This window comes from Trifolium pratense, linkage group LG7, assembly GCF_020283565.1.
Source record: "Trifolium pratense cultivar HEN17-A07 linkage group LG7, ARS_RC_1.1, whole genome shotgun sequence".
In the NCBI taxonomy this organism is placed as follows: domain Eukaryota; kingdom Viridiplantae; phylum Streptophyta; class Magnoliopsida; order Fabales; family Fabaceae; genus Trifolium; species Trifolium pratense.
Genome location: NC_060065.1, coordinates 24038484 through 24065036, shown reverse-complemented (window position 1 = coordinate 24065036; position 26553 = coordinate 24038484). Strand labels below are relative to the sequence as shown.

At 33.6% G+C, this 26553-nt stretch overlaps 4 protein-coding genes across 7 annotated transcripts; 2 read left to right on the top strand and 2 right to left on the bottom strand.

The window, feature by feature from the left end:
• Window positions 1–40: 40 nt before the first annotated feature.
• Window positions 41–1003, bottom strand: LOC123897602 (acidic endochitinase-like). The gene has a single exon (XM_045948307.1). It carries the CDS (start codon window positions 968–970, stop codon window positions 77–79), a length of 894 nt encoding a protein of 297 aa, XP_045804263.1. The 5' UTR covers window positions 971–1003; the 3' UTR covers window positions 41–76.
• Window positions 1004–4098: 3095 nt separating this feature from the next.
• LOC123896099 lies at window positions 4099–7986 on the top strand. The gene is made up of 3 exons (XM_045946537.1): window positions 4099–4870; window positions 4972–6129; window positions 6224–7986. Exons 1-3 carry the CDS (start codon window positions 4099–4101, stop codon window positions 7984–7986), a joined length of 3693 nt encoding a protein of 1230 aa, XP_045802493.1.
• A 1218-nt stretch (window positions 7987–9204) lies between these two features.
• Window positions 9205–16161, bottom strand: LOC123897600 (cullin-3A-like). Its single transcript, XM_045948306.1, has 2 exons — window positions 15585–16161; window positions 9205–11375 (listed from the first exon to the last, which is right to left on the bottom strand). Exons 1-2 carry the CDS (start codon window positions 15743–15745, stop codon window positions 9338–9340), a joined length of 2199 nt encoding a protein of 732 aa, XP_045804262.1. The 5' UTR covers window positions 15746–16161; the 3' UTR covers window positions 9205–9337.
• A 3973-nt stretch (window positions 16162–20134) lies between these two features.
• On the top strand, window positions 20135–23184 carry LOC123897599 (peroxidase 56-like). Of its 4 annotated transcripts, XR_006805095.1 has the most exons (7): window positions 20441–20483; window positions 20734–20996; window positions 21573–21758; window positions 21892–22113; window positions 22262–22326; window positions 22413–22482; window positions 23080–23184. XR_006805095.1 is itself a non-coding variant. In XM_045948304.1 (5 exons), the coding sequence occupies exons 1-4, from the start codon at window positions 20436–20438 to the stop codon at window positions 22441–22443; spliced, it is 330 nt and encodes a 109-aa protein (XP_045804260.1). In that variant the 5' UTR covers window positions 20135–20435; the 3' UTR covers window positions 22444–22482; window positions 23080–23184. The 4 variants fall into 4 exon arrangements, 2 of the variants coding, with proteins under 2 accessions (XP_045804260.1, XP_045804261.1); XR_006805094.1 differs by lacking the exon at window positions 20734–20996 and having other exon boundaries at window positions 20135–20483; XM_045948304.1 differs by lacking the exons at window positions 20734–20996; window positions 21892–22113 and having other exon boundaries at window positions 20135–20483.
• Window positions 23185–26553: the final 3369 nt, after the last annotated feature.

Sequence of the window (26553 nt, the reverse complement as noted above, 5' to 3'; positions counted from 1 at the left end):
ATTAAATAGACATAGATATTTGAACATACATCAACCCATATATTACATATACATTACTACCAGATTAATTAGGATTTCAGACATGGCTCTTGATGGAGGAGCTATAACCACTCTGAACATCATCATACCTAGACCACAGCATAACACCGCCATATTTAGCAGAACCCTTGATAGCTGGAAGCACAGTAGAAGTGAGATCAGCTGCAGGAATAAAGCCAGTTCCTGCAGCCGTTGGAGAAGCAGGTAACCCTAAGAATATCTTGTTTGCAGGGATACCTGATATCCACTGCTTCCATGCATCTTCAAAGTTGCTAATTTCACCAGGATTGTATTGACAAGGAGGGTTATTGTAGAATTGTACCCAAACATAATCGAAAAGGCCTGTTGTAAGTGCATTTCCTATCCAAGCATCAGGAAATGGACACTGAGGAGCTGCAGTTATGTAAACTTTCTTGTTAAACCCTTTAAGGTACCTGGCAAGATCACCCCAATGTTGGTTTGATCCTCCTTCGATGTCAAAGTCAATGCCATCAAGAACAGCAGGACCAAGAGGGCGAGACGAAGATTGTCCACCCAAGAAGTTATTCCAAAGGTAAGTTGCTACATTACTTGCATCTTGTGTTGATGCAATTGAGTAGCTTCCAGCACCTCCTCCTATTGACAACAATACTTTGATGCCTTTGGCTTGACATGATTTGATGTCTGAGCTTAAGCCGGTGCATTCATTACTATATGGATCACAATGGCCAGCTAGATTAATCATTGGAGTTTGGCCGTCGCCAAATGTTGGTAAGAAAGCTATGATCACATATTCATAGTTACCGGTGGCGCAAGCCTCAGCTAACGTGCCCTCGTTTCCGTTCTGACCCCAGTAGATTGCAATTTTGCCAGCATTAGAACCATTTGCTAGTGCTAACATGAGTAAGGAGAAGAATGTGAATGAGATTGTTGGTTTCAATGCCATTTTCATGTGTGTTGTTGCTGCCTATATCTATTGAATCTCCACAAGATATATTTCTTAATCAATTTATGTTGCAAATCATAATGGTGGGGGTGGCATTTATAAGGGTGACACTATATAATGCAACAAAAATGTGGTCCTTTTGCTCAAAATCGTTGTTAGGAAGTTACTTTGGCAGGATGTTTTAAACGTAGTCCTTGATGATTACCCATTTGACACCCCTCTTGTCTCTTTCTTTTTGTTTTTGTATCATGCTTTTGTTAAAACAAATATAAGCTACATAAAACAGAGAAATAGTCACAGCTACTATAACGTTTCAAAAAATGAATAAGTCACAGCTTAGCTACTATAATTTTTTTTTTATATATAAATTCAGACTAAATTTTGGCATTATTTTTACTTTTGGCATGATTATTGTTACTTTTTTTTTTTTTTTTTAACGAGCGATTATTGTTACTCTTGGATGCAAATACCACAAAAAATTATTAAAAACAAGCGATTATGAGTTGATTATGTTCCACTATTGAATGTTTCTTCTTGGGTTGATTTTTTTTTTAACTTTGAATTTCAGGTGAGAGAAATATCTATATTTATGTTCGTTCCGGATAAAAAAAAAAGTGATTTTTTTGGGTACATAAAGAGGAAAAAAAAAGTGATTTTGATATTCAATAATTTAAAGATTAGATTTTAGAGATTTATAGAAAAGTAGAATTTATTTTGTGTTTGTTTATTGTAATAAAAATAACTTTTTTAATAACATAATCTTTAGCTTTTTTTTTATAAAGGAAAATAAGAGAAAAACTAAGGCACAACTATAGAGGAACAAATCCCCTTGAGTCTTTATCAAGAAGAATACTATTATAGGTAGGAATTGAATTTAGCATAACATGCATGAAACCAACATCAACACAAGAGGTTGTCTCGCGGTGAATATGATTGACATGGATGGTCCAATCTGAAAGGTGGATAAGAGAGATAACCTCGTGGAGAAGAGGTTGAAGATAAAAGATGGTAGTAAACCAATTGTTGATCATATTGACGACATGAGTTGAATCAGTTTATAGGATAACATGAGTCAAACGCATATCTATAGGCATTTGACAACCAAATAGAATAGCGCATAACTCGGCAAGCAAGACATTCTCTGTTTCGAGATTACGTAAAAAAAAAAAACCTTCACAAAATGACCACAATGACCTCTAATGAGGCCGCCACAAGCTAAATTTCCATTTTTGTAAGAGCCATCAATGTTTATTTTAACAAAGTCAGCATCAAGTCTTATCCAATGAGTATTGCGTTTAGATATATTCTCATCCCAAGATGCAAGAAGGCATTTTATCTATTTCTCGATTTGATAAGCCATATTAACCACCTTGGAAGTAAGATGGTTCCCAAGTCCAGTCTCTCTAGAAAGAACTAGGTTGTTACTATCTTTCCAAAGAATCCAAACTGACACACCAAAGAAAGTAGGCCAATCGGTGTTACTAACTCCAATGTTCTTAGTTGTGATCAGGGGCGGACCCAGACATGAATTATTAGTGGGGCTAAATTTTTTTAACATTATATTGAAAAAAATATCATCATCTCAATAATTCAGTTAAACAATAAATAATATATGAAATTACTGCTAATACAACATATATATATATATATATATATAACAAACACCAACAATCCATAAAATTTTTATTCATAAAAGAGAAGTCAACAAACTAACAAATTATATAAAAAAACCACAAAAATTAGCTTATAACTTATTAATTTTTATTTCAATTTTACCCATATCATCTTATTTGAAAAAATTAAACCTATTGTTTTATTCATTTCATATTTATATGTCAGTTCAATCGTTAATTTTACTTAATACTACAAATTAATTAATTATCCACTATTTTTTGACAAACAAAGTCAAAGTTGATTATTATAAAAATAAAGTATATAACTTAAAATAATATACTATCGTAAAAAAATAACTTAAAATAATACACTACCTATAACCAACAACTTGAAAGTTGAAACCAATAATAATAGACTATACACAAATATTTGCATTAATACTTAAACTAATGTGCACCGAGAGACTTACGGTCATTAATAATAAACTCTAAATTAATATTTACATTAATATTTGTACGAATATATAAAGAATAACTTAAAATTATTTATAAAATTATTATTATTATTTTTAGAAAATATTTGGGCTGGTGTGGCTATAGCTACGCCAAGCCTCACACAGGTCCGCCCCTGGTTGTGATGTTCCATTCGAGCCAAGCATGTATAACAAGGCTAAAGAATTTAGCCCAATAGTTTCAGTGGTGAATTGATTCCAATATTGCTGAAAATCTTCACAATCTCAAAGTATATGCATGATGGTTTCAGGTTGAGATTGACACACAGGACACAAGTCATCGTTTGTCATCTGCTGATGATGATGTCTCACTGCATTAGTAAGTAATGATCCATGAGTCAGCTTCCAAAAATTTGTGTGAACCCAAGTTGGTCATTTCCATTGCCAAACCTGATCAAACAAAGAATGAGTATTAGTAATGTCATCATTCAATCAACTAATAAGATTGGAAGCTGTTTTTAAACTAAAATTTCCATAGGTGGAAACATCCTAGTTAGGCATATCATTGTTTCCATCGGTTGGAGCCTTCAACTTAAAATATGACAATGTTGTTGATTTTCAAAAGTTTTAGTCTAATAAAAAAAATTGTGTTTAGAAACAGTTGTTAAATACAAAATATTTTTGGTTTTAGGTATCGTTTGGCCTGATTTTTTTTTCCTCTTATTTGGAGCTTATGTAATTTTTATATATTATTATAAGTTTGTCAAGGTAGTTTATGATAAAATAGCTTATAAAATTAAGATTTTCACTAGTATGAACTTATAAAATAACATAAAACTTAATTTATATTGTATAAGTTATTTGCATAAGCTTAAAAAAAACTAGGCCAAACGGATCCTTAGTATTGTTTTATTTTTTTTTTACACAAATACCCGCAAAGTTACTAGTAAAATTAAGTATGTGTCCATTAAATTTAGTTATTAAATTAAAAAAAAAAAGAGTAATATTTTTTTTAGGATTGTTTGCTTCAAGTTACATTTGTATAATGATGGGAATAAAATGATAGAAAATGCATTCTCGAGTCTGTTACAAGTTCCTTTCGCCTCAACGGAAATCGTTTGCTCAAGCTCTACAGAATGTTTGTGACGTTCCGGTAGGTAACTTTCCTAAACCGTGCTTAAAAGGAAAGAGGTTATCTATTAAAATACCAGAGGATTCTTACAAAGCGGGTTTGGATAGATGCAAGAACAATCTCCATGGCCGTTTGATCATGGCTAAGGGAGATAAGCCTTTGCGTTTACATGAAATTCGCGAGAAGCTCACCAAAGCTTGGGCTCCGGTAAATAAATGGCAAATCACTCCGTTGGGGAAGGGCTTTTATGAGTTTTATTTTCAAAATTGTGAAGACCTCAATCGGGTTTGGAGCATCGGAACATGGAATCTTAAGCCGGGTTTGTTACGTCTGTCTGCTTGGTCCAGTGACTTTAAACCTGAAAACTTGAAGGTTACTAATGCTCAAATTTGGATTCGTATTTATGGTCTGCCACAAGAATATTGGATGCCTACGACTCTTTTTTCCATTGCATCTGGAATAGGTACACCTCTTTCTTTGGATGAAGCAACTAAACAGCGCACCATGGGTCACTTTGCGCGCATTTTGGTTGATGTGAATCTTGCTGAGGAGCTGCATTATCAGATTCTTGTAGAAAGGGAAGGCTATGCCTTCTTTGTTGACATAGATTATGAAAACTTGCCATATTTTTGTGAACATTGTTGCTGCATTGGCCATTCTATTGACAAGTGTAGAAACGTTAACAACAAGGCAAAGGACCAAAAGAAAAGTGTGGAGAAGGTTGTTCCTAACAAACCTAATCCAAAATTTGTCCCGAAGCAGAAAAATAATTGAAATCTTTGAAACCTATTCTTAAATCTTGGAATAAAGATGTTTTTGGTGATGTGAACACCAAAGTGTCAAATGCTGTTGCTAAGGTTGATTCTATTCAACAAATTATTAATGATTCTGGTTACACGGATGCTTTAGGTGATGAAGAAAAACTTGCTCAAGTTAGTCTGAATGATGCTTTAAGAGTGCAGGAATATTTTTGGAGAGATAAGTCCAGGTCCAAGTGGTTTGTTGAGGGGGATAGAAACACTGGTTATTTTCATAAGCTCACTAAAATAAGGCATATATCAAATAGAATGATTAGACTCAAGGCAGGGGATAATTACATTGAGGACATTAATGATATTGAACATCATGTGTTAAATTTTTACAAAGAATTATTTGCTAGTAACAATAATTGTGCTCCTACTGATATTATTGAGCGCACTATACCTCATCTTATAACTGTTGCAGATAATGATATGATGACCAAAATTCCTTCTTTTGAAGAAGTTAAGCAAGCTGTTTTTAATATGGATGGTTCTTCTTCACCCGGCCCTAATGGTTTTGGGGGATGTTTTTTTCAAAATTATTGGGATATTGTTGGCAGTGATGTTGTGGCCTCGGTCACTCAATTCTTTAGTCATGGTTGGATTTTACCCAATCTGAATTCAAGTCATGTGGCTCTTGTTCCTAAATTTCCAGGTGCGGATACTATTGAAAATTTTAGACCAATCGCGGTGGCAAATTTTCAATTCAAAATTATTACAAAAATTTTGGCGGACAGACTTGCGGTGATTGCTCCTAAAATTGTTTCAGAACATCAAAGAGGGTTTGTACAAGGAAGACATATATATGAATGCATTTGTATTGCCTCTGAGGCCATTAACATGTTGGACAAAAAATCTTTCGGTGGTAATATGGCTATGAAAATAGACATTAAAAAGGTTTTTGATACTTTAGATTGGAGTTTCCTTCTCAAAGTACTACAGGCTTTTGGCTTTAATCATAAATTTTGTTCTTGGATTTCCACTATTCTTCATTCTGCAAAATTGTCTCTCTTGGTTAATGGTAAAACTGTTGGCTTTTTCGGCTGTTCTAGAGGAGTCAGACAAGGGGATCCCTTATCCCCTCTTCTTTTTTGTATTGCAGAAGAAGTGTTGAGCAGACATCTTTCTCTTCTTGTGGATGATAACAAGTTAAGTTGCATTACTTCAGGTAGAACTATTCTTCCTAGCCACTCTTTTTTTGCTGATGACTTGATGATTTTTTGTAAAGCTACTAAAAAGAAACATTCATGATTTGTTGGAAGAATATGGTGCTAACTCGGGCCAGAGGGTTAGTCCTCATAAGAGCAAACTTTATGGAGGCTCTATTAGTCCTACCAGATTAAATACTTTGTCCAATACTCTTGGATTTTCTTTGGGTTCATTACCTTTTGACTATCTTGGAGTTCCTATCTTTAAAGGGAAGCCTAAAAACATTCATCTTCAGGCTTTAGCAGATAGAGTCAAATCTAAACTAGCTTCTTGGAAGGGTCATTCTTTGTCTATGATGGGAAGAGTTCAACTTGTTAATTTTGTGATTCATGGCATGTTGACTTATAGCTTCAAGGTCTATTCCTGGCCTAAAGGTTTGATTAAGCAGATGGATCGTTGTATTAGAAATTTTATTTGGTCTGGTAGTGTAGATAAGAAGAAATTGGTCACTCTATCTTGGGACAAAGTTTGTACTCCTACTTCAGCTGGTGGTCTTGGGTTGAGAAAACTAAAAGACATGAACAAAGCTGGTTGTCTTAAACTTTGTTGGGACTTGATTAAATCTGACAAACAATGTGCTATCACTCTTAAAAGCAGATTTTTTCGTAATTCTAGCCCCATCAATCATGCGATTTCATCATCTATTTGGTCAAGTTTGAAAAATGTTTTACATTTGGTTCGTGATCATAGTATTTGGCAAATTGGTAACAGTTTATCTACTTCATTTTGGAATGATAACTGGCTTGGTTACAAATTAAAAGACTTAATTTTGGAGCCACTTCCTAATCCTATTTCGCATCTGGTGAATGCCAAAGTTGCAGAAGTCGTTCATAATCAAGTTTGGGCTTTACCTGAAATTTTTAAACAACAATTTCCTATTATTACTTGCAATATTCATGCTCTTTCTCTCCCATCCATACCGGAACCAGACGAATTAATTTGGGAAGATTCTATCTCTGGAGAATTGACTTTTAAACTTGCATATTCTTGTGATATGCAGCCCCCTCAATGTATAGGTTGGACCAAGTTCATCTGGAAACTTTTTATTCCTCCTTCTAGATCTTTAGTTGCTTGGAGAATTATGCACAATGTCATTGCCACTGATGATAACTTGATCAAAAGAGGCCTCACGATTGTTTCATGTTGCAGTCTTTGTGGAAGTAGTTACGAAACTGTTACTCATTTGTTCTTGCGCTGCCCCTTTATAATGCAGTATTGGAACTGGTTATCTTCTTTGCTAGGCATGCCTCTTGATCTCTCAAATTTTGATTCCCTTCTTGGCATATGTAACAAAGGTTGGAGTCCTCAATTACATGATCTCATTATTGCAGCCATTGTCAATATTTTGTGGAAGGTCTGGAAATGCAGGAACAATGTCAGATTTAATGATATTTATCCCTATTTTTCTCGTGATATGATCTATGTGAAAAGTCTTATTCATCAAACAGCTCATTATTCCAAAGGTCACATGTACTCATCTATAAAAGAATTTTCTATCCTCAAGCATTTTGGTGTTGATTGTCATCCTCCCCCTCCGCCATCTAATAAACAAGTCAATTGGATCATGCCTCCTAGTTTTTGGGTGAAGTGCAATACTGATGGAGCCTCTAGAGGTTCTCCAGGTATTTCTTCTTGTGGTGGCATCTTTCGAGACCATCTTGGTACTTTTTTAGGTGCATTTTCGGCTAACATTGGTGTTGCAACCTCTCTTTATGCTGAAATTTGCGCTGCAATTTATGCTATTGAATTTGCTTCTGCTAAAGGATGGACCCGTCTTTGGCTTGAAAGTGATCCTCTTAGTTCAAGCTTTCACTAATGTGAATGTGGTCCCTTGGAAGTTGAAGGTTAAATGGAAAAATTGTCTTCGTATCGTTAGAAATTTTCGTTTTAGATTTTCTCATATTTATAGAGAAGGAAATACTTGTGCGGACAAATTAGCTAATGCGGGTTTTTTTGTTGATGGGTTAGTCTGGTGGGATCAATTACCAAGTTGCTCTAGATAGAGTTGGTTTATCTAATTATCGTTTTCGCTAATATTGTTTTGGTGGGTTTGGTTTATGCCCCCCCACCCTTTCTTTTGTTTTTTCATTCTAATAATACTTTTGGTGAGATGGTAGAGGAGTGGTAGTGCATTGAGATGTCAACATAGTTGGGATGTCGATGAATTACTATGATGCCATGCTCTCCATTTTTTTTTTTTTTTTTAAAAAAAAAAGTTTGTTAAAAGCTAAGTTGCACTTTTTTTATTATTATAAATAGCTAACTTGCACTTTTAACCTTCTAATTTTCACAAATTTACAATTTTAACTTTTTAATTTTCATAATAGCACTTTTAGTCTCTAACTTTAGTCTCTTTTGCAAAAAGGTAGCTCTCCAGTGATTTTAACCAAGTCAACACATACACAAGCAGTAACTCACATATGCCACGCCAGCATATCTTGCCACGTAGACAGTGATTCACATGACACACCACTTCAGCATATGATTTAGAGACAAAATAGATGTTAATTTCTTTGGGGTATGTTTGAATATTGGTTATATAAAGTGGAATAAAATATAATGAAATAGTGGAGTCTTCATGACGGAGGAGACCGGAGACTAAAAGCACTCATTGGCATTGGAAAAAAAATCCTTGTTTCATTCTATTTCTAAAAATCCAAACAATGAAATGCTGGTCTCATTATTCAGGCTTTATTCCACCTTATACAACCAATTCAAACATACCCTTCGATCTAAGGATAAAATTGATGCTTTGGGAAGTAGTGTATCAAGAAGCGCAAAGTCTCGTCTCAAAAACGCATGATTATCCAATCTGCATTGAGAAGATTTTCGACCGAAAAGGCCATCAATCCTTCGGAGAAAAAATAATCTAGTTTACTTGATTTGAAAACAAGAATTTTAGAGAAGAGATACCTCCATGTGAAAAGATATCCACACACTGACCTCACAATAGAGGTGGATTGGGGTGTGGGGAGACGAAGACATTAGTTTGCTTGGTGATTCAAAGCATTAGATGAAACATCACAGCAGCAAATAGGAAAACAAATCAATATACATTGAAATCAATGGAGCTACTTAAAAGGCAAATTTTCACCTGTTTCATTATGATACAACACCTGCATCACTATGATTGATTACTGAAAGAAACAAACAAGTTTTACTGAATTCTACGCAAGATATCGGTACAACTTTCTGTCGTTATCATCTCTCTCCAAAAAGTCTCGCTCAATGAGAGACTCAATCCGTTTCTTGACCTCTGTTGGATTCGCTAGGAAACGTGACTGCAACTGCTTTGTGACTTCAGCTATAAGATTGTTATGATCAAGTTGCTTCCTGGATTTCATGATCCTCACTATAGCCGCTTCAATCTGTGGCTTCCTGTCCTCTTCCACTCGCTGCCGAGTTTCCTGTTTCTCAGGTTCGGATTCCTTTTGTGCAACTACAGTTCCTATTTTGACCTTGTATAGTTTACTACTGAACTTGTCATTAACAAAGAAAGCATCATCCTCAACAACATCTTTACTCATTGGCTCCTTTCTAAGGACATTTCTTCCCTTAACTAAAGCCAATGATTGCAGACATCTCTTAAGATCTGGAGCAGGGATCTCAGTTGCTTGCTCAATCTCCTTGTAGCTAAGCTTATCAGCATTATTAAAAAGCATTAGGACACACATTTGGTAGGTAGAGACATTTAACTCGTGCTTCTGACCCTTCCCAAAGGTTGCTTTTAAGTCTGCAAAGCCCATGTTAGTTTGCCACGACAATCTTCTGCCGGTATGTGTGCCAAGGTAATATGACCGAAACTTCTCGCAAAGTGCAGATATTTCAGCTGGAAGGTTGCACGTAATACTAGACTGGGTTGGCCAAGACCCTGTAGTAAGAACCTGGACAGTAAGCGTAGGACCGTCACCTAAGTCAGGGTGGCTGGCATAAAAGCCCTGCATTGTGTCCTGAGAGGTTTTCATGTCTGTAAACATTCCCTCTAATTTAGAAGTAAATTGATAACCACATTCAGTCTTGAGCTTAACAATGAGACTTCTCTCGGCATCATCAGAAACCGTTTTTCCAGACAAAAGCCTCTTTGCCAGATGCTGTTTGTAATACTTTTCAAAAACATCTTTTTCTTGCAAGTATCGGAACAGCATCATCACCTTGTCAAGAGTAACCTCTACATCGTCCTCATTGACCCCTTTCAGACCCTTACGAAGTTTATCATCTACAAACAGTGAAATGAACTCTGGAGAACGGGGGTTCAAGTTAATGAAATATTCAAACGAGGAATTCAAAGCATTTTGGAAAGACTTGTCGTTGTTGAATGGTAGGTTTATAATCTTGTCGTATTTGTCTTTCTCATCTAAGAGCCTCTGCACAAACTCGACTGGATCCTTTAACCTTTCAGGATCAGTAACAAGCTGTTTACCAGACTCCCTTATGTGTGAAGTCATCACTTCTCGTATTTTCAAAAGACCATCAGTAACACGTCGGAACAAGGTATACATCCTACCCAAATCTTCATATTTATCATCACAAAGCATGTTGACTAATCCAGAATTCTCCATATGGATTAACCTAAGCATGTGATTTTCAATCATCTGCTCCTCCACCACTTTATTAATCTTCTTTTCAGTCTCGGGATCCAAGTAATGGCTAACTCTATCCATTTCCTCATTCAGACGCCTCTCAGCTTTCTTAAGATAATCACCACAATCACAACACTCAATGAATCTCTGGGATTCAACCTGATAAAACTCAGCTGAAACATTAGTAAAATGCTTCTCAAATTCATGTTCATAAACAGAAGGACCTAAATCCATTAGCATTTTTGTTATATTTCTCATAATCCCTCTATCAATAACTTCACCAGTGCGTTCACTATGTATTAATTCCAGAAGTGTGTTCAGTAGCCGAGTCCTGATCTGGCTGGAATAAATGACATTTTCTCTCCACAGGTTTAGCCCTAGTTCATGAACAGGAGTCTTGCGGGCACTTGGAACGTAGGTCCTATCCATGTACATCAGTATATCTCTAATCATTTGTAATGCCTTGTTATGATCATTCCATTTCCTGTTCAGTTCTTCCAGAAAAGATCCTCCTTGAGCAGCTTCAATAGATTGAGCTATATCTTTGAGATGTACAGTCATGGTTGCAACTAATCCTGAGTACAGCCTCTCACCAAACTTATGAAGCACCATATTGTATGCATTTCTGAATCCACACAAACAGCAGAGGGGAAATTAGAAATATAAGATGTATTTTCTCTCAGAAATAAAATAAATAAAGCATAAGATCCCCGATGTGCAAACTGCAAATGTCCAAAACGAAACTTCACACAGTAAATTTTTTATATATGCTAGAAACAAGTCAGTAATTTGAGTAAAAGTAGGTCAATCAAGGAGAGATAATAAAGAAAACTTGGCAGCAAACTTCAACATATAGAAATCCAACAAAGTTTACAAATCTATTATTTGAAAATTCTTCTAAATTTGAAAGTACAACAACCACCACCAAGCTTTGTCACACTGATTGTTTGAATCAATCACATAGATCAATTGACATCGTTTGAATCTCCAAAAAGCAAACCTAATGTTCAGCAAAACCATTTTTGAGCAATTTTTTAACTGGTTTTGATGAATATATTTAATTAATGCTGATTAATGTTCCACTAACATAGATTCATTGTACAGAAGTAGTGTGGAATCAATGCATCTTAGGAAATAGAGTCAGTTCTAAAATATTCATCTTGCTAATCGTATACTTCTCCATCATTTCATCTTATACGTCTCTATCATTTCATCCTATACTTCGCTCAAACATCTCAAGTGGTTTCTCACTTTCTATAATTTACACTTCTCATTGGAGCTTTAAAATCCAATGGTAAACAATGGTCTTTCATGGTACACCACTTAGGTGACTTGTGCACATTAAACATAACCTATATTTTATCCAATTTTCTTATTGGCACCTTTGTTCGTCTTTTTTTCACATGATAAAAATATCTCATATTTTTGCAACTCGTTCTGTTTTAAAATGGAAAGTAATTAATGGTGAATGCACAAACTGTCCACCCTAAAAAGGGCTATAGATCATTTTGAGTCACAAAGTAGCCACTACAGTGAAGATAACGGATACAATTAGGACTAAATCTATAAAACATACCTAATCAATAATCGTAATAGTTTTTGAAATGGAAAGTAATTAATGGTGAATGCACAAACTGTCCACCCTAAAAAGGGCTATAGATCATTTTGAGTCACAAAGTAACCGCTACAGTGAAGATAACGGATACAATTAGAACTAAATTTATAAAACATACCTAATCAATAATTGTAATAGTTTTTAAAGATGGTTTACCTGAATGATTGCTAATCATATAAAAAGAAAGACAGTTATTAGAATAAAATAAGACAATGAAGGTAATTGTAAAAAATATAAAGGTTATCAAGAAAATAAAGGACAGTAACAAAGATTAGCAAAAATAATATGTAAAATGGAGAAACAGTAACAAATGGCCTTTCATTTTTGTCATCTAAGTGGCATGCAGTTCCACTATACCTATAAGCAATGAGGGGTATCACTAATGACAAATGGATTCTAGCTGGCAATAGGCCTGAATGAGTTTTGTGCAGATCAGCTGCTATGGCAGTGATGCTGAAAGCTCTCCTGTTAGTCACTACGAGCACAGAGCTCGGCATGGTAGTAACCTTCTGGCCAATATTGACTTCTACTATAGTTGAATTTCATAGACAAATAGGATTGGTTGCACAAATTGATGTAAATTTTGACATACCACTCTTTCTTTTTATATTAAAATTTCTAACAAGATCACTCCTTTTTATACTCTAAAGATTTTAACATCATTAAGCCCAATGGACATTGTAAAATACTGACAACACATTTGTCAGAAGCACATATGCCAACTGTTTCTTCTCAAAGATACTTGTGTTTATTCTTCAGTATATCCTAGTTTGGATTAGCTTCTAGCTTATGGGAGCATTTCAATTAGAATAAGTTAATGGATCTTGATTTTTAAGAAAGTCTTTATGAAATTCTACTAGATGTTTATAGAGAAGCTAAATGGGAGATCTTCTGAAAGATTGAGATACATAAGCTAATTTCAACTTTAAAACTCAGCATTTTTAAATATTTCTTTGAGTTTAATGGAGATGTATTGTCAGTGTAAAATAGTTTTACATCGACATCCAATGATAACTCACGATATGGCGATGCAAATCCAGAGTTTTATTGCAATTTTAAAATATTTGCAAAATGTTTGATTCTCATTGTACTTCAGTGTAAAACTAGTTTACACTGATATTGCACATGACCCTTCCTCTTTCTTTTTCCACAAGTGCTTCATGAGAAGTTTATTTCATAGAACACGTAAAAATTGTAAAATAAAATGCTCTATTATGTATTGAAAAGTTGCAGAAGTTGATTTTGTAAGAAAATGCTTCCATATTTCTCCACCACTCGGAAAGGACCATATTAACTAGGAGCCAAATTTTGATCAATCCTTTGGATTGTTGATTGTTGTTTGTGTGACCTTTAATTTAGAAAAATCCACTCTCCATCATCAAACTCCAGCATTTTCTTGTTCTTCTCTGCATAGTTTTTCATATGTTTTGGAGCCTTTACTAGAAGAGTTCAAGCAAATGTCAGATGGAGAAGCTCCCTTGAAATGGGATCCTTCTAATTGACCACCGTTTGGAATTTGGATTCAATTGCTTGTTGGCCTAGTATTGAACCTACCCATATGGAACCCATGTTCTGAATCACTAATCGCCAAACCCCCTTTGTAGCAACTCCTTCCTATCAAGCTTCTCACATCCGCAACATATCTGTCTCTGCATCACACCCCCAACCTTCGTACCTCTACCGGCGTGCTCTACAAATCAATGTAAGTTTCCGCTATTGTTATCCATCCTACTAGGTCATTAAAGCTAACAAGAGCAGATCCACCTTACTTGCTGTCATTCGAGACTCCAAGTGATCTCTGTTGGGAAACAAAGAACCTCCTCCTGAAATACTACCCCCTACCCACGTCTCCAAGGGTAACGCCTTCTCGACCACTAGGCGGTTGTTCCCCTCATTCAGATGAGTGTTGGTCCAGTAACTTGGGCAGTTCCAATAGAACAGCTTATCAGAATTCCCCCATTGAAAGTTTGACAATATCCTCCAAGAAAGCGAGCTTTTCTTCCAACGAATCCACTATGTCTGTCACCTTAGGTAGCATTATTGAATGCCTGACAATATCTGCCAGGTCCGGCCAATTGATAGAACACAGGAAAATTATAAACTGAAATTCAATAATCTGCATTGAAAAGTCGCAAAAGAGCCCTGGCCCATAGACAAGGAAAACTAGAGCTGTTGCTCTCTGTCCAAATCACTAACGGAAAAATACAATCATGATACCTCCCTTCTCATGCTTCCCCTATAGGTACCCTGCAAGCCGCAACAAACTAGCCACCTTAGCACTTCCTAATTCTCTTTCGCCCTCTAATTATTATTATTATTATTATTATTATTATTATTATTATTATTATTATGGTTATACACCCTCCAAAATATGGACTTTCCTTGATTGAAGCCCACTAATAGGTCTCTCTCATATTCAACATAAGGCCCCTTATAATCAAAAGTAACCTATCATTATCTAAACTGAGTCTAAAAGATAAATTTTCCCATACAGAATTTTAACCAAGCATCACATGATATTGTTCTTAGATGGCATTTTGTAGTGTTACAAAATGAATCATACTCTATGAAGCACGGACACCAGACACGACAATACACCATAGACACTGACACGTAATTTGCAAAAATGACAATAAAATGTAATCACATGTGTTGGTGTCGGACACTGACACGTATCCGACATGGATTACGCCTTCAATCAGAAGTGTCGGTGTTACAGAGATCAGACTAGATTGACCGCACGTTATTTAGAGGAAAGCATACAAAACAAATAAATGCATTATGTAGTACAAGTAATGCAACACCAAAAGATTGAGCAGCAATTCATCTTTCACAACACTAAATGCTGCGATATAATACCAATTCCTCATAAATAAATTCAACAAATTAACCAGTCTAATCACAGATTCAACAAACATTCCAAATACTCACATGCAATAGCATAGAATATACCTTAATCTAGCAACCCACAAAATCAAACCGAGAAAATGTTACAATTCACTTTCTTACACAAATTTAACCAATCCAAAAACCTCAAATCCTATAAGCAACACCTATTCATCATCTCAAAAATAAAATTACAAAAAAAATAAAAAATAAATCCAACAAATAAACTCTAAAACATCCAATATAATAAATCAATCAATCGCCAAAATTTTCCCATAAATGAATCAAATAATTCAAAATAAATAAAAAAAAATAAGAGAAAAAATGATGAACCTGTAAAGCTCTTCAAAACTGAGACCACTAGCGTTATGATTATAAATCTCATGAATCGCATCTTCGAGAATCTTCCATGTCTTATCAGGATATTTGGGATCCATCACCACCTTATGCTTAAACGCCTCTATCTGAAAATGTTTCTTCTTCTGGTTACTCATTTTTTTCCCTCTTTCAATCAAAATCAAAACCCTAAATTGCGAATTTCTTCGAACTCGCGATCCTAAAAAACCTCCGCGTGAGGAAAAACGCAAGATCGATGAGGTTGTAGCAGGGATTTAATTTTACACGAGTTTCACTTTAATTGTTTTTATTTAATATTTCAGAAAAATTTGAAATGAAATTTTGTTTGATTTTAATAATGGTGATTTTTTTTTATTTTTTATTTTGGGTAAGAGAAGATGATGATGAGGATGATACAGAGAGAGTATGTTAGCTTGGAGATTTGGTTTGAAAGAACGAAACGATGCGTTTCGTGTTTGATGATATTTGGGTTTCGCAAATTGAAATATTTCAGCGCGTCTCGCACACATACTGGATGGGTTTTATTGCACCGCCAGCTTACAAATAATTGCTTGACCCTTTTTTTTTCAATAATTTCTTTATTAATTTTTTTAGGCTTAATTAGTTAAATGGTCCCTTAAAGACATTTTAGGTTTCATAATGGTCCCTTAAAGAAAAAAAGGTTCGGATTGGTCCCTTAAAGATATCTCTGTTAATCAAATTGGTCCCTTCCGTTAATTTTTAACCCCAAAATTATAAGGTGGACCAACATTGTAATGGTCCACCATAGACCTCATTAAGTTTTTAATTTTAACCGTTTGATATTTTTGTCTAAATAAAAACCATTGAATCTTATAGGTCTATTGTACTCAATGATGAAGTATCAACACCTAATTTTGTTTTCCTTTTCTTCATCTTTTTCATTCATTTGTTCTTGACGTTCTTCATTATCTTCATGATACAAATCCAAAAAAAAAAAAAACCAGAAAAAAGTTCATCCTCTCAAACCGATTCCTTTAGCTTTCAAGATCTAATTTTATTAAACTCTTCTTACCTATGAACCAGTTAAACAAGATTTTTCTTTCTTTGTTTTTTGGGTCCAGATCTAGAGCAAACACCATTGTTTTAGCCACAGATATTTTGACCGTAAACGACGCCGGCAACAAGGACCTCAGCCCTTGGGTTCTCTGTTTTCTAACCCTTCTTTCTTTTAATGAATCCCATGAGCTTCATATGTAATCAAAATAAAACCCAGCTTGAAAACCAAAAATGGAACCTAACTCAAATTACGCTTAATATACCAAATTAAATTAAAGAGATCGAAAATAATACAAAGGGCATATGATGCAGATTACTCTTAATTTGTATGTTTTTTAATTTATTTTTTTTGGATTGAGGTGTGTTTCTTGGATTTGTTTGGAGATCTGAATTTTTTTGATGAGATGTCCATGAAGAACATCAAGAACAAATAAGTGAAGATGATGAAGAAAAGGGAAAAAAATAGGTGTTGATGATTTATCATTAGATACATAGATCTACAAAATCCAATGGTTCTCATTTAGGCAAAAATATCCAATGGTTCTCATTAAGTCAAATAACTTTTGGTGTTAAAAAAGTTAACGGAAGGGACCAATTTGATTAACGGAGATGTCTTTAAGGGACCAATTCGAACCTTTTTTTCTTTAAGGGACCATTGTGAAACCTAAAATATCTTTAAGGGACCATTTAACTAATTAAACCATTTTTTTAAGTAAAACTAATATTTATTAGTATGTAATTTAAAAAGTATTCAATACTTATATGAAACTTAGCTTAGTTAGTAAGAATATTATCTTATATCTATAATCTATAACAATAATAAAGATAATACTATCAATTTGGTGTAGCCTATTTTCCTTCCCATTTTACCCCTCAATTCAAAAGTACACAACTGCTTTAAAAATCACTAGAGAAAAAGCAACGGTGGTTTTACTTTTTCAAAATTTTCCATTTATGTTTTTAATCCGAGCACCACTATTTGGTACGAGAAGTCAAACAACGAAATGCAAGAATACATGACTTGCACATGTCCTCTGTCCCCACATAATTACTATTAAATGGTTTTTAGATTTTTATAAATAATAAATATATAATATTGCAGTTGTCTTCAAAAATTGGAGACGGCGGTGAAACCATACCCAAAAAAGAGAGAGAAAATCAATAACTCAACCTCTTGTTTTAACAACAACCACCATAACACCTCCATTCACCACCACCATAACTCAAAGTCAAACAACCTGGAAATAAATAATATCGCAGGAACCATCATTACAGCCACATCGATAACACCTGCAACCCACAACCCCCCACTTTGTGTTTAGTATATTGGACGAGTAAATCATCTTTCTCACATATAAAACTCAGCATTATGAATCCTAAGATTGTTTAAAAAATAATGAATTTGGTCACCAAATTCAGCATTATGAATCACTAATTTCAGCATCCTCTTTTACTTTAATGTTCACCAAATTCAGCATTATGAATCACTAATTTCAGCATCCCTCTTTTACTTTAATGTTCAACAATCAAAGTGTCGATTCAGTCTCTGCCGAGAAAAAAGGTAGATCGTGAAGAGTGAAATTCCAGAAAGATGAATTTTTTTTATAAGCCCAGAAAGATGGAATTGATATCTCACAATAATGGAAGTTCTAGAAAGATTGTTCTGATATGTTATTGTGCCTACAGGCAAAGAAGGAGTTACTGTACTTATTTTCCCAAATTTCATGCGTTAAAGAAAATGAAACCTGGCTTAGAAAAAAAGAATGGGGAACCGAAATTTAAGGTAGTGTCAGGTCATTCTCAATTTTCTTGCATTGACCATTCGCACAAACAAGCATTTTCCTTTTAATCCTTAACTTCTAAATGTTTCATGCTCACATGCATCAGAAATTAATAGATTGGTAAAGAGAAGTAGTGATTCCCATTACCACCAAAAACAAAGACATTGAAATGAAAGGAAAAAAAATAAGAGAAACACATGAAATTATATATCCACTCCAATTTTCATTTTTTTTTCCTCTTTGTCTTATTTCGATTCATTTTTTTTGCACTATTAATTCATTTATAACTTTTGTTCAATTTCCGTGCAAATAAGTATATAGTTAATAGATTTCGTAAAAAAAAATATAGTTAATAGATTAAAATTATTTGGGTTTGTTTTTGTTTAAAGTGCCCATTGAAGTCAAGAGTGATCGGGAACAAATACGCACACAAGGGAAATATGAAAAGGATGACCAAACACCTATAAGTTTTGTTGGTTTTCATTATTTGTAATGTGCTTAATTTTTAACGACATGGGTGAAATAATGATGTTTTGGTTGCGTTTCAGTTTTTTAGAAATCATGGAATAGAATAGAATATTTGAATGCTGATATGGTTTGATTGAGAGACTTCATGAAGCGGTACGATGTGACGGTACACATGATTGAAGATCACATGATTAGAGAAGGAGTTATTGCGCTCACCGTGAAACATCACAATTTGGTACATTCTAATTTTTTCTCTCTTCTACATCTCCACTTCACTTGACCTTGAAAATCATGGGTTTTATTCAATTCATATTTTATTATGGTTGATTAATTTTCTTACGTTTTAGTCTTTTCTAATTTTGTGTGTGTGTTTTCTTTCTTTTGTGTAATTTGATGTATACTTTGATTGTTTCACAAATTAATGTTCTCTTGCAAACTTCATCGTATAAAGAGAGTGAGAAGGCGAAAGAATACCGTGTTTTTATATACAAAGTTACAAACAAATGTTACGGTTCTATGCTTCACTTTTAATTTGTTCAAATTCGGAGCATTTTCAATCAGTTATTTAAATGAAATTGAATTCTATTATTGCAATTCTCAAATAGGTTCCAATTTTCTTTTTCATGTCCAGATTTAGCATTCTTATTTATTTTTTCGTTGCAAATGGGTACAAATCATAATTTCTTCTTACTTGGTTTCTCTACTTTCAATAAACACCAAATTCAACATGTTTTCATTACTAATTGTTTCACTCCATTTTTCTTAGAAATTTATAAACGGGTACTACCTTTGAAGGTTGTGATTAGAGGCACAAATGCAATGAAGCATCACATGAAAGGAAAACAATTTTTTGAAACACAAAAATCAATTCAGAATCGAAGGGGGCAAGGAAATGTTATTTTATAGTTTCTTCCAAAGATATGCATACATTAGTAACCACTATAACTTTTCTCCTAATTTGTTAATTATCCTGGTTTTAATATCGTTTTTTCCAAAAATTATTTGAGTTTGTTTCATATGAAAGGAAAGATCATAGAACCACTGCGGCACTGGTATTTAAGGCCATATGGGGTTGGTTTCATCTATAAGGTAATTAATAATACACAATGTTAATATTTATGTGAAAGAACACATTTTAATATGATCTTCACTATTTTGTCATTGTTAACTTTTAGTATAATCTTCACTATTTTGTGTTTTCATCTTCTTTTTTTTTTGTTCATTTGAAATTGGTTAGAAGAGGAATAAAATTTACAGAAATGCTATCCAGACCCAAATCTCTAACAAATATACAACATAGTAGAAAACTGTTCATTTATACTTTGGCTTTATACTCTACCTCACGTGTGACTTCCTTTTCCCTTTTTATATTTTAATTTTTTTTTTCTTCTCTCTTTCACACCACCAAAACACACACAGCTTCTCCCTCTCCGGCGAAAATCTCACCGGTTCTCACCCTCTGCAAATCGTCTTCTCCATCTCAGCTTGAAGCTTCTCCCTTTCTACAAAATTTCTTCTCCCTCTCTGGACAAAACCCTAACACAATCGTCCCCTCTCTTCGATGAAATTAAATCAGTCTACTACGTTGAACTCGTTCATTCGATTCAAGGTTAGTTCATTGGTCCTTTTGATTCTGCTCTTCTCCTTATTCTTCAAAAGATTCTGATTTTAATTTTCCTTTTGCTTATGGTTATTTGATATGCATGATTTAGGGTATAAATTGGGCCTTTTGTGATTTCTGTTGATTTTTGTTTGTTTCACCTCCAAACTATTGCACTAATACACACACAACTTTAAGATAATTAACATTTAACATTTTGATTCATGTACTTAAGTTGATTTCTGTTTTTTTTCCTAAGGTAAATACTGTGTTTCTTTTTTAACGAGTCACATGAAGGTCCTGATGCTAGGGAGAAAGGGGATGGTTTTGAGGGAATGGATGAAGGTTACACTATTGATCATATTGTGGAATATGGAAATTATGGAGATGGCAACGGGCAATTGGAGGCACTAGCAAGTGAACCGCCGCCGCTCTTGTCAATGCCGACGGTTATTGCGGCATTCGTTCAACTGCCTTTGCTGGTTGTAAATTTCGGCGGTTTTAGTGTGTATTGCGGCGACGGTGTGTGTACAACGGCGGGTAGTTTAGGAATGAGTGTTGGTTCAAATTCGTTCACGATTCGATGTTTCCGATTTGGATTCATTTTCACTACATCACTCACGTTTCGATTCACGTTTCCTTCAACCATTCTCAATTCACCTTCAATCACGCTTCAAAATCCACGTTCATTTGGGTCTTTTATTGTTCTTCAATTATGTGGAAATTGAGTGTTTTTGTTTTTGTGTATTTTGCTTCTTAGATCATAAAGTTGATCTTTTTATAATGTGAATTCAAGTGGGTCTTTATTGTTCTTCAATATGTGGAAATGAGTTGTTTTTATTTGTGTCTTTTGCATCCAAGATGATAAATTTAGTGATTTTAGTCTCTTTACTTTCAATTATGCAGAAATGAGATGTTTTAATTTTGTTTGTTTTACATCCAAGATCATATATTTAGTCTTCTTATTTTCTGAATTTAAATGGGTGTTAATTAGTTTTGCTTCCAACAAATGAAACCTTTCCGAGTTATGCAGAAAAGTTCTTACTTTGTTATGATTTTGAGTTTTTGTTCTAATTGCTTGTGGTGTTGCTGAATCAGGGCTGTGATGCTTCACTGCTCTTGGAGGATCGAAACAGTTCGTATGAGAAGCAGGCTATTCCAAATCAGACATTGAAAGGTTTTGATAAAATTGACTTGATTAAGGAGGAAGTAGAACAAGCATGTCCTGGCATTGTGTTTTATGCTGACATTATTGCTCTTGCATCAAGAGATATTGTTCTTTTGGTTTATTCTCAATACCTATTACATATTTCTTCTATTAAAAGATCTGGATGCTTATGCATTTTGGCTTTAAAATGATATTGTATTGTGGCTACTTTGATATTGTTCTTATGGAAGACTTTGATATCTTATATAGGAACCACAAAAGTGGGCAGTTAAGAAGGTGCCTATATTTGGCATTTTATATTCAAATAGAAGATAAGCAGAAGCCATGAAGTAACTTTTTTATGTTCATTGATGTTTAAAGGACAATGAACTATGCAAACCTTCCTTTATTTTCCTTTACATGGAATATTATCAAAGGCACTAAGGTGAATAACCCGGCTAGGAATTGGATAAGCAGAGAGGGGTTTTACAGGTATATGCCATTGGTGGCCATATACATCATATTTCCAGTATACTGCAAATAGTTTGAAAAAGTTTCATTGAGAAACTTTATGGACACTATCATTAGTTTTATTGGTAGTAACTACTAAAGTGTTCCTATTTTTATTGTTTAATCCTAGGAAATAAAGGTATCTGCACAGTCAGACCTGCGGCACCAGGTTTCCCTTGTTGTCCATCCAATCAGGTGAGCTCCACATATATCACATATTGAAAGCTAGCTTAAAGACATAGTAAAGTTCCAATTTTACTAACTCCTTTCTTTCTTTGTAGGAACCTTAAATGTTTATTTTGTTTCATGTGATAAATATTGGGATATGGAGAGAGAGTTACAGAGCCAAAGGTATTGCACTGATGCACACACAACTTTAAGATAATTAACATTGTGATTCTTTTGTAGCATGTGTCTTTTGTGTATGTGAAAAGTATGTTAGTGTTTGTTATCAGTACTCTAAGATTCACATGAATATTTTGCATTTGAGATTTAATATTTGAATCTAAAATCACTTCATTTGTTTTCTTACTCTTTGATGAAATGTCAATTTGATGTATAAAGTAAGATTTGCATTGAAAGTAATGTATAGAGAAAACAACTAAATTTGTAAAATCATTTTCACGTTCTTCACTGTGATTTTCATCATTAACTAATGAAAAGAAGTAACTATATAGTCTTATCAATGTATAGCTTATCAATATATATGAATTCAAATGCAGAATCAAAGGTGATATATTTTTAGTTAGTATTAAAATTACGGAAATCAAAGGTCATTATTACATAACAACACAAAACATTTATTCAGACTTTAGTCACAACAGAGAGTATTTGGAACTTAAAGAAACTGAGATAATGTATATTATATGAGTCAGTGCTTCATAGGTCACGAGTACTACGATAACCATTCTTTTATATCACGCCCTTTACGAAATGGAAATTTTGCAGGTAATTTCATAGGGTGCCATTAGTGCTCCTATGTACTCGATGAAAGGCTCGTCCATGATACAGTCACATTACCCGACTGCATTTCCCCTAAAGCATTAGTAGAAGGCAAGTAAATGAATATTCATGTTTGATACTCAAACATATGAATTAGTTTTTTACTCACATAATCAATGGTGACAGGATCTAAGACTTGCCCTGGGGTTAACGGAGTTTGTTTCCCAACGTATTCTGATTGCAGCAGCTGCTAAAGAGTTATACAAAGTTGCAAAATCACACGGCTATAGTGATGAGGACTTTTCAACAAATATTTTATGTAGATGGTCCTTCTCTAAACCAGTTTTATTTTGATTTGTTCTTGCATACCATACTTCTTACACATTTTGTACGATAAACACTTAATTTGAAATGTAAATGATCTCTCAATTTTACTATGCACATTAATGTACTTTTTATTTATTTATGTAGTTGATAAATAGTTAAAAAAAAAAACAACAGATTTTTATAGCAATTTTTTGTTATTATTAAGTGCTCAATTTAGAGATCGGATTAGTCTCCAATTTATTTTAAATTTTTCTATAATCGGTTATTGATTCAATATCACAAAGCAATCGGTAAACTGATCTCTAAATTGGTAGCTATATCAAACGCGCAAAAATCACAACTTGCAACATGAACAAAAATTACATAAGGCAAAGGATTCATTTTATACCATAATCCAACTTCACGGTCGTTCATTTATAGGTGATAAAATGAAAACAAAGTTAAAAGGTTGCGGATGAGACACTTTTGATTGTTTGTGGATGATAAAGTGAAAACAAAGTTAAAGGTTTTTTTTAAGTTTAAAAGGTTTTAAGTCAGTTAACCAACTATGTGTAGATAACTTGGGAGTTGAGCAATAGATTTGGTTAACTAGCTTAAAATCACCCACCTTTAACTTTGTTTTAACTTTTTTTATCAAAAAACAATCAAAAGTGTGTCTCGTGTCCAATGACACTTGTGAATAAATAGTGAGATTCATTTAAATTATTAGCAGTACAAATGTGGAGTTATGTGTATATAACTGAGGAGTTGAGGAACATATTTGGTTAATTGACTTAAAATATATTCCTTTACATTATTAATAATACATATGTGGGGAGTTATGTGTAGATAACAGGGGAGTTGGGCAACATATTTGGTTAATTGCCTTAAAATCTTCCAAACAAGAAAACCGTTAAAAGTGTGTCTCATATACAATGACATTTATGATCAAACGGTGAGATTCCTTTTGATTATTAATAATACAGATATGGTGAGTCATGTGTAAATAACTAGGGATTTGGAGATCCAATTAAGTTAACTGGCTTAAAATCTACCAAACTTGAAAAAAATCATTCACCTTTATCATTGTTTTAACTTTATCATTTGAAAACAGTCAGAAGTGTAAGTCCCATATACAATGTCACTTGTGAACAAATAGTGAGATTTCTTGAAATTATTACAAATACAAATGTGGAGGAGTCGTGGATAGATATCTGGGGAGTTGGGAAATAAATTTGGTTAACAAGCTTAAAATCTTTCAATCTTAAAATATTATTCACCTTTAACTTTGTTTTAACTTATCATCTACAAATAATCAGAAATGTGTCTCGTGTAAAATTCCACTCTTGAACAAATAATGATATTCCTTGAAATTATTCACAATCTAGGTGAGGGGAGTTATGTGTAGATAAGTGGGGAGTTGGTGTACAAAGTTGGTTAAGAAGTTTAAAATCTTCCAAATTTGAAAAAATCATTCACATATAACTTTGTTTTAACTTTATCATCTACTAACAATCAGAAATGTGTCTCGTATACAATTCCACTCTTGAACAAATAATGATATTCCTTGAAATTATTCACAATCTAGGTGAGGGGAGTTATGTGTAGATAAGTGGGGAGTTGGTGTACAAAGTTGGTTAAGAAGTTTAAAATCTTCCAAATTTGAAAAAATCATTCACATTTAATTTTGTTTTAACTTTATCATCTACTAACAATCAGAAATGTGTCTCGTGTACAATTCCAGTCTTGAAACATGTTGAGAGTAGGATGGATGAATAACAAATTGTAGTAAATTCATGAGATGAGTACCACATCAATGTGCAACTCTATTTCCTGCAAATCAAATATTTAACAACAAATTCTATGCAGATTTTATTTTCACTTCATCTTCTATATAACATAACAAGTTTGCAATTTAAAATTTGAACTCAAAATTTTCGTAAAATCAACAAATTCAACAAATGTTTCGTAAATGTAACATAATAAGCATATAGATTCAACAAATTCATTCAAGCATAAAATCAAAACTAGCGATAAATTGATAAAATTAACTTAATATAACTAAAAACAATTCAACAAACAGATCTTACCTTGTGTATAGGAACTTGAATCCAAAAATTTACCCCAAATCCAGCAATAATCAACAGTTTCAAATCGAATCTGCATCAAATCAAATGATATAATTCGATTAGAACAAGTTGTAGTGGGAGATCGATGGCATCGATGAATGGTGGTGGAGGGAGAATAGGGGTTTGGCAGAGAGGAGAGAAGAGGGGGCGTGAATGGTGAAGAGCAAGTTGTTCTTCTTTCTCTTCCTGCTTGTGGTAAAGAAACATATAAAAAGTAAAAGAAAAGTGACATCATTCATATGTGGGAGGTTTGTTGGAGAGCAAAATGACAAACGTACCCTTGATGTGTTGTATTTTTGTTGGGGGTTTGTGTCCCTATAGCATTTCTGTAAAATTTATACATGTATTACAACTATTCATCCTAATGAACAGATAATTGGATTGATGTTCTGCATTTATGAATTTTGACAATTGATTTATTTTGTAAAATTGATGTATATGAAAAATTGTGATTAATCTTTTACATTTAATTCAAGATTTTTATGTGATTTAATATGTTATTTTCCAAAAGCCAACCATTCATAAAAAAAATTAAAATAGATGTATGAAAATTTAGAATAATCTTCGACATAAATAAGGATAATAGAAATGTGTATCACACAAACGGGCACGGAACTTGCCCGTTTGGCCACTAGTATTTTATAAGTAAAAATTGAGATTCACAAGATACTCCTACTTATGTTATTGAAAAAATTTCTAATCACCGAACTATTTGATAAAAACAAAAAAAATTACTAAGTATAACTAACAATTTAATCTAGTTATAAAAAGCATAAATTTTGTAGTGGAATCCCCTTTCTGCACTAGTGGCAAAAGTAATAAATAGGTTCCACTCCCGTTGGAAGTTAAGTCGAGGAATGTGCATTGTTGGAATGGTGCATCTATTTTAACTTGTACAACATGATTATTAAAAAAATTATGACGTATCGAGGTGTATATACATTAAGGGTTTGTCTAACATGTGTAATATTGTACATGTTAAGATAACTAAAATAGTAACTTTTTATTCAAAAACAATAATTATCTATTGAAATATTAAACATTT